The 8879-nt window shown below is 33.4% G+C and overlaps 1 protein-coding gene across 1 annotated transcript; it reads right to left on the minus strand.

Annotated features, from left to right (window-relative positions):
• Nucleotides 1-297: 297 nt before the first annotated feature.
• On the minus strand, nucleotides 298-2049 carry LOC110109626. The gene is made up of 3 exons (XM_020840799.2): nucleotides 1957-2049; nucleotides 1635-1849; nucleotides 298-565 (listed from the first exon to the last, which is right to left on the minus strand). Exons 1-3 carry the CDS (start codon nucleotides 2047-2049, stop codon nucleotides 298-300), a joined length of 576 nt encoding a protein of 191 aa, XP_020696458.1.
• Nucleotides 2050-8879: the final 6830 nt, after the last annotated feature.

The raw sequence follows: 8879 nt of genomic DNA on the forward strand, positions 1-8879 counted from the left end.
AATTCTTCTTGGTCCATAATTAACTTGTTAGGTTTATTTCCACAATCTACTTTGATTTATATGTTGGTTCATCATTCCATCCTCCAAGCATACATTAAGACACTAACTATTTATAATTAAGAATCCACAACTTAGTTAAATACAACATCATTACATAACAACTTCGAATAAAATGTTTAGACATAATAAGAAAAAAAGAGGAATGAATAAATAAGAAATTAGTTATATATGTACATTGATGGTCTCATTGTCACCCTCATGGGACTTTAAATCATGCTTGTCTCCTCCTTCTCGTCATCAATTGTTACTAATCTGAATGTAATCATCCTTTATTTCTCCTTCTTCCTCGTAATCGAAGTAATCCTCTCGAGCATTTCTAACAAGCATCTGACATACGAGCCAGAAGAGACTAGCGTCAAGGTTTAAGAATGATGCGCCACCGAAGAGGCCGGTTTTTGCAGTTGGGCAACGATATTCCAGATCTTCATGCACATTTCTTGCATGGATAAGCCCTTCATTGATTGTGTTGAAGAGGGTAGCTCCAACTCCTGTTATGGTTAGGACTCTACTCCAAAAATAATAATAAAAAAAAAGTTAAGCTAGAGTTAAAATTTTTCATGTAAATGCAATTGCAAGAAAATTAGTTAGTTGCTTAATTTGTTTAATGCAATGTAGTTAATAGTCTTGCTTAATTATTCACAATGATCAATTATAGTAATTATGGCATTTTATTAGTATTTATCACTATTCCAATTATGTTATCTCATGGAGGCATCTTCAAATTAAATTCAATACATTCTAAATATATATAGTAAATTGCTTTGACCAAATCGTTAATAGATTTGTTAAAATTAGACTTTTTATCAATTTATTGATAGTAAATTGCCATAACAAAATGATCAAAAGTTATTTTATTTATCACAATATACTTTCACATTTCATTTTATTTATTTAAGCAATAATAAATGCAGCATTGACAACCCTATTAACCCATTATTTCAACAAATTAAAAAAAAAACTATTGAAGGTTTTTTTGGCTTAAAAAACTATTGAAGGTTCTTAAAGTCTTGTAATTTTCTTGTGTTTAATGCATAGGCACTTCTGTGGGTTTTATTAAAAAAAACTATTTAAATTTTCAATTAAACTTTCATTTTTTTTAATTTAATTCAACTATGTAGGTCATTAATTAAAGAGAAGCAAAATATTAAGTTAAGTGTGCAGAGATGAGGATGCTTGGGTGGATAAGCTGCTTTACTCTTAGAGATAGGATATGAAACGAGCATATATGTGAAAAGGTTGGAGTAGCTCTAGTGGAAGATAAGATTAGAAAGAGTCGCATCAAATGGCCATGGTTTGATCACATAAAATGATGACAACCTTCTGATGACCCAGTTAACATAGCAGATGTATTAGATTCGGCATATATTAAGAAAGGTTGAGGTAGACCTAAAAAAACTTGGTTAGAAAGTATTAGAAATTATATTTCTTTATTAGATTGAAATGAGAATTTAACTCTTAATAGGACACAATGGAGAAAAAGGATTCATGCAGCCGGCCCACGTAGTAAGATAACGGCTTGATGTTGTAATTGGTGTAATTCAACTATGTAAATATTGAGGGATAATTGCACTTACATTGCACCATAATAGAAGATTTTCATTGTTAAGCTTGCAAGGAGAGCTTTCCTTGGGACAGATTGTCCCTTATAGGGGAAATAAATGGCATAAAGACCAACAGCAGAAGAGATTAACACTGATATAGCTGATAAAGCCCCCAAAGCCACACTGGGATCCTTTGGAAATATACAAATTACACCATCTTTTCCTGGTATTGGCGTTCCAGCTGCAGGCTACAAACATGCAAAGAAATTTATTAAAATAATCACTAAAAATGTAAACAAAAAATCATTTTTAAAGGAAAAATATTATTAAAAAAAGAAAAGAAAAAGACCGTTACCTTCTTCAATTCTGCAAATGTTCCAAGAACAAAAGATAAAACACCGAAGAAAAAAACTGCGGAAGCGAACTGTGCGGTCTGATTTAATGCCATTAATTTCTCTGATAAATGCGACAGTTGCATAGAGGAAAAATCATAATTTGATTATTAACAATAAATCATCATTAGCAGTACTAATATCTTAATTAAATACGTGCTAATACCTCTCTTTTGATCCTCAAAGGAGCTTTGAAGATTGTTGAATGGACCTCACAGGAGAAAAGTCTTCATAAAAGGAAGAGGGAGATTGGCTTTTATGTAAAGAGGAGGAGTACTTTCGTAAATAAATGAAAAGCAAGGGGGCATTTTATTGGAGGCGAAGCGTGTTTGGCGTGGGATCCCATGGTTCAGAATTGCCCAGTTTTATTGACTGGTGATAGTTTGCCTAAAATAGGTCTTGATTTTTATTGAAATTACGAGATTGCCACGGTTCGAATGTGGATGGATTTTAGTCTAGGTTCAGAGCTTGTATGAGAATAGTTAATGAGGGTTTAGTTATTTAATTAGTTATTTTGGTGCTTGCATGTTATTTTTAGGATATTGAATCTAATTTCAATAATGTGTGGAAGAGAATCTATTGAGCTGTGGAAGAGAATCTGTTGAATAATGTGTGGAGGAGGATTTAGGGCTTACCTAATTACATGTAAACTGTTATTAAGGTTTTGGTTGAGGTGATTTTTTAATGCTGTTTAAAATAATTTTTAAATAAAAAATTTTAGTTCAAATAAAGTATCCATTACCATATAAATATCAAAATCCTGACTTTTTTTTTATAATAAAGTATCCATTACCATGGATCATTTAATTTCTTATTTATTATTTTTTATACAAATGAACATTTTGAATATATACGTGTATATATATATAATATTTGGAAATATTATAATTCTAAAAAAATTTATTTTTTAAGTAAATTATTTTTCTCATAACAATTTCATAGTCACATTTGTAAAACACTGCAGCCATTCCAAACATAACCTTATTTTGTAAGTGAAAATTGAATACTAAGAATTTGTGAAGATTTAGGCTTCTTTTGAAATAGTTGTCTTACTACTTTTTAAAACAGATTTTTAGTACAAATATTTCTTCAATTTGAAATTTTTGTACTTAAAATTTATTTTAGAAAGTAGTAAAAAAGTTGTCCCAAAACGAAACCTTAAACTCTTATTAGTTATATCCGACCAAAAGAGTTAATTTAGCATATTTAAATATTTTGTAAAGACATAATTTATATATACAACAATACAAGAACCAAATAACAATATTCATACATATTTTTAAATTTATTTGGTCAGTTATATTCGGAATAATGTAAAGATTAGACGTCATAATGCATACTCTCCAATTCAAGAAATCTCTATAAGTAAAAAAATACTTAAATTTATTGTTATTTGGAGGAGAATTCAATAATTCACCAATAAATTAATTTTTTTTTTTGTTATTTTAAATAAAAATTTTTGTCAGATGTGAGACTCAATTAATTTAGGCTTCGTTGGAACAACCTTATTACTACTTTGTAAATTGGCTTTTTAGTACAAAAATTTATTTAACTACTTTTTTTTACTAAAAAACAGCTTTAGAAAGCAGTAAGATAGTTGTCACAAACAAAGCCTTAGACTTTTTATTATTTGGAGGAGACCTCAAGATACCCAATTCAAGAAGTCTTTTAAGTATAAAATTTAAGGTTCCAAAGTTTAGGCTAAGCGTATGTTTTCTCTATGAAGATGACAAAATGCACATTTTTAGGTCAATGTCATCTATGAGCTAATGAATTTTCTGAATTTGAATATGCATTTATCTTCATATTATCACTCTAGCAGTTTTTGCTTTATGACGTACAGACCTCTTAGTCTTATGTAAAGTAAGGTTGCTCACACTAATTCATGAAATATGTACTTGGCATTGAAGTTTTGTATCATTTTCTTCAATATATATATTTTTTATAATAATAAGTTTGATGAAATGATCATATTATGATATTTGTGATCCTGCTAACTTTAAATTTGTTTCTTGTTATTTATTTGTCTTAGTTTTTAACCCACCGTGATTTAGAAAACATGTAAAAAATACATAATGACAAGCTGAAAACGTGCTCTTTCAGTTTGGTTCGCTATTCTAAATTCTGAATTATTGGGAATTTATGTTTTCATCGAATCATATCTAAATTAGGTATTTTAAGCTAAAACTTTAAACTTCAATGATATAGACAAAATAATAAAGCATTAACTATAGCTTTTACAATTTCTTTTATTAAAATATATAAAATAAATGTATATTAGTACATAAAATAAATGTAAGATCTTACTTATGACAAATAAAATATTAGAACTAGCTTGAAATGAAACATGATATTTGATTTCAGCTTGGATCGATCCAAAAAACTAGTATATTGAGAGTAATTTTTTTTATTTGCTCTTACAGATAGAAAACTTTTCCTAGATCATGGCATAACTAAAAATGATTTCTATTCGATTACATAGTTCTGCAAGTAGGCAGTAGATATTAATCACAATTTTGATCTCTCTGATTACTCTCTAATCTTTGCGAGCAGTAAACATCACTTTTCTCTCTCTTTTTTTTTTATTTATGTTATTTTGCGACCGGATGCAGAGAAACATCCGGTCGCAGGCAAAATCCCGCTGTACCGAGGTGTACCGAGTTTTTTTCGAAAAACTCGGTACACCTCGGTACAGCGGGATTTTGCCTGCGACCGAATGTTTCTCTGCATCCGGTCGGAGGACGTAATAATTGTTCCAGAGATTGAGGATCTGGTGTTGTCATTTCTTTCACTGCTTATTTAGTTTTTATGGAGCTTAATATTTTCCTTCTTTTAGCGGTAATCCATTATAAATAGCGGCCTTAACAAAGATTCAAATTTTTATTAGGCTTAAATAATGCCATTCTACCATGTATGTAATAGTTAGGAAATAAAAATTAAATTATTATTCATGCTAAAAACATAGTCTACATTATTAAAATATAAGGAATGAGTAAGTAGACATAGAAGAAATTAATCTCTTTTACATTTAATTTTTAATTCATAAAAAACAAGATCTCCTCTAGCTATAATCAAATTATCTATTTGATATTTTGAACTTATTGGTTAATAAATAAATTCTCCAACATAGGTTTTGTTTGGGACAGCTACAACTTTTTATAAAGGTAGTTATAAAATTGTTGCAGAAAACAACTTTCTAGCCAAAAAAATTTCTATAAGCACTGAAAACATAAATTTGCATAAGAAGCAGCTCATTCATAATGACTTGATAGAAAAAATACATAAGCCTGAATAGCTTCTTGTTCGATTTGTTTATGTTCATAAATAGTATCATTTAAAGCTGACAAATAATCTTGTTATTAAACTTGATTAAAGCTCAATAATACGCTTATTTCAGTCTCGATTACAAATGTATGTAATATGTGATTACGTGGGAGTCTTGTTCTTTTCTATATTAGACTGATATTACTCATTAAAACACATTCTATAGTTTTAGGTCTATCAAGTATGATTTAGGGGTTATTTGGTTAGCTAAAAAAGAAATATAGTATAGAAGGGCATAGCAACAACGGTTAGCAGGTAATGATCGGCGGCAACAGTGGCTAGTTGCTTGTGGCAGGTGCATAGCGACAACGGTTAGCAGTAATTGCAATGAACTTTCGGTGGATTTAGAACTCGTCAAAATTTGAGGAATTTCAAATACATTAAAAATCAACTAGAGGGTGAATTCTAAATGGGTCAAAATTTTACATTGCATTTATTTTACTTCAAACCAAATACTAATATTCTCAAAACCTAGAAATACTTTACATTATTTTATCTTCAAACAAAAAAACCTTGGTGTAAACCTTCCTAGTAATATGGTTGGTGTTGTTCAACCTTGTTGCGTCCTGGAATATTCACGGCGATAGAAAATATATAGTTTAACGTCTTAGCGTTTTACGATGATCCAGCACACAAGCAGATAAGAGAGAGGGTGTAGCGTTAATAAGAGACACCAGAGTTTTTACGTGGAAACCCATGAAAAGGGCGAAAAACCATGGGGTCTGTCCCAGTTTGAATGAATCCACTAGTATTTGCTGTCGATTACAAATGAGGCCCTTCCTTGGGAGAAGGCCTTGACTTGATGCCACAAATATACATCATATAGAGCACATTACATGGTGGGAGTTACAATAATTAACATAGACATGTTTGTATGGCTTGCAGGACTATATTTAATAAGATAGAGGTCAGAAAGATCGTAGTAGGCAGGAGACCAGGGTTAGAAAGACCATTGTCTGGTGATGTAGGTCGGAAAGACTATAATAGGCAACGGAGGTCGGAAGGATCATAGTCGGAAGGAGACAGGGGTTTGAAAAACCATTATCTAGTGATGGAGGTCGGAAGGACAGGGGTCTGAAAGACCGTAGTAGTATGGCGGTACTCTGATAGAACTCTGGGTGTTAGGGGGTGGCCCGGCAGAAGTCTGGGCCTCAAGTGGTGGTCTGGCAAAGCTCAGGGTCCCAAGTGATGGTCTGGCGGTGCTCAGGGCCTTAAGTGGTGGTCCGGCGAAGCTTAGGGCCTCAAGTGGTGGTCTGACGGAGGTGAGGGCATCAAGTGGTGGTCCGACGAAGGTGAGGGCCTCAAGTGGTGGTCCGACGGAGCTCGGGGCCTTAAGTGGTGGTTTGGTGAAGCTCAGGGAATCAAGTGGTGGTTCGACACATATGAGGGGATCAAATGGTGGTCCGACGGAGCAACGACGTCAGGCAGTGGTCCGACGAAACTCAAGCGGTGGTCGAGGAGGAGCAAGGAGGCAAGAGCGATTCTGATCTCTCTCTTGAATCCTTTTGGCTTGGGGTCACCAGGGTTAGAAAGACCATTATATTTCTTGGAGTGTCATAGCCCGTGAATAGGTAGAATATCAAGGGCAAATGGGGAGTGGTTGGATGGATGTCCGATGTTGAATCCATTGATCATGGATCGTTTGATGGACATTTGAATGTCTTAGTGATGTCGGAATTTGGTGATCTTGGGCTCGTTGGATTCCTCTCGCCAAGACGCTCGATTCGACTATAATCACAGTATGTTTGGAAACCATTTGGTAATCCAAATTGTGGTTCGAACCTCACAACAACACTTCTAACCCTTGATTTGGACCCATTTGGGCTCGGATTGGGTTGGATTTGGTGTCGTTGGGTTCGTATTCTCAATACATTCAGTTCAACAATAAGTTTGTTAAATCGGAGTTCGAATGGTCCCAATTTTAATTTTTGAAGCTTCCAATTTTATTTTGCATCAAGATTCGTGCCCCATCAAGATAATTTTTTGATGATGCATCAAACCTAAAAAAAACTATTATTTTAATATGTAATCATGAATAAAATCATATCCTTCAAAACTGCCATATTACTAGATCTAGAAGATTGGAGGCACTGTTCTATTAAGATTACTCCACATGAAAATTTTGTGTTGGTTCAATTGAAAACTTGGCAAAAAATAAGTTGCATCATATTAAAAAATATTATAAAATTATTTGTTATTTTATATAATATTACAATATGTTTAAATGTCATGCTGCAATATTATAGGGCATGGGCCTCCATTCTTAACATGCAGGGGGTCCTTGTATTACGATTCAAGATAGCTCAAAGGCCTACATAATCCAAAAACTCCATAAAATCACCTTCCTTCGATTACTACTCTCGGACCACCGTTGGAAAACGACCACCAATAGACTATCACCATCCAACCATCACCATCAAAACATAATAGTTTGACAACAAATGTCGTACCATGTTCGTCCAACCATTGTTGTCTAATCATGGTCATTTGATCTCCGCCCTAGGACTATCATCACCCAACTACGATCTAATGATCGTTTAGTCCGACTATGGTCCTTTGAAAACCTTCTCTTTATTATGGTCATCCAATCGTCGTCATCTAACTTTAGTCCACGTCCATCAATCATTGTCGCTGATTATAGCCTTCGATTATCAACCTTCAAATATAGTCCTCCAACCACTATGCTCAATTAAGATCCTTCAACTATGATTACCATACTACTATCCTCTAACAACCTAATCACAATATTCCTACCATTATACCCAACTACGCCCCCACCGCTAATCATCAATATCTTATTATGATCCTTCGATTACTTTCAGTTAATAGCGATCCTCATACCACTATAGTATGATTACAATTTTCTAATCACTGTCACCTAATCACAATCTTTTGACAACATCGTTGCTCTTAGATTTTGGTGCATGTCGTCATCAATTGAAAACTTGGCAAAAAATAAGTTGCATCATATTCAAAAACATTATAGAATTTTTTGTTATTTTATATAATATTATAATATTTTTGTTTAGATGTCATGCTGCATTATTATAGGGCATGGGCCTCCATTCTTAACATGCAGGGGGATCCTTGTATTACGATTCAAGATTGCTCAAAGGCCTACAGAATCCAAAAACTCCATAAAATCACCTTCCTTCGATTACTACTCTCGGACCACTGTTGGAAAACGACCACCAATAGACTACCACCATCCAACCATCACCATCAAAACAAAATAGTTCGACAACAAATGTCGTACCATGTTAGTCCAACCAGTGTTGTCTAATCATGGTCATTTGATCTCCGCCCTAGGACTACCATCACCCAACTACGATTTGATGATCATTTAGTCCAACTATGGTCCTTTAAAAACCTTCTCTTTATTATGGTCATCCAATCGTCGTCATCTGACTTTAGTCCACGTCCATCAATCATTGTCGCCTCATTATAGCCTTCGATTATCAGCCTTCAAATATAGTCGTCCAACCACTATGCTCAATTAAGATCCTTCAACTAATATTACCATACTACTATCCTTTGACAACCTAATCACAATCTTCCTACC

Source organism: Dendrobium catenatum, unplaced genomic scaffold (assembly GCF_001605985.2).
Source record: "Dendrobium catenatum unplaced genomic scaffold, ASM160598v2 fragScaff_scaffold_716, whole genome shotgun sequence".
In the NCBI taxonomy this organism is placed as follows: Eukaryota; Viridiplantae; Streptophyta; class Magnoliopsida; order Asparagales; family Orchidaceae; genus Dendrobium; species Dendrobium catenatum.

What these genes read in the sequence shown, in the direction of transcription:
- LOC110109626 (XM_020840799.2), bottom strand. Translation starts at nt 2,049, where the DNA reads ATGGCATTAAATCAGACCGCACAGTTCGCTTCCGCAGTTTTTTTCTTC. An exon ending in CATTTGCAGAATTGAAGAAG is followed by an intron (nt 1,850 to 1,956) that starts GTAACGGTCTTT and finishes GCATGTTTGTAG; the next exon opens with CCTGCAGCTGGAACGCCAAT. An exon ending in ATCTTCTATTATGGTGCAAT is followed by an intron (nt 566 to 1,634) that starts GTAAGTGCAATT and finishes TTTTTGGAGTAG; the next exon opens with AGTCCTAACCATAACAGGAG.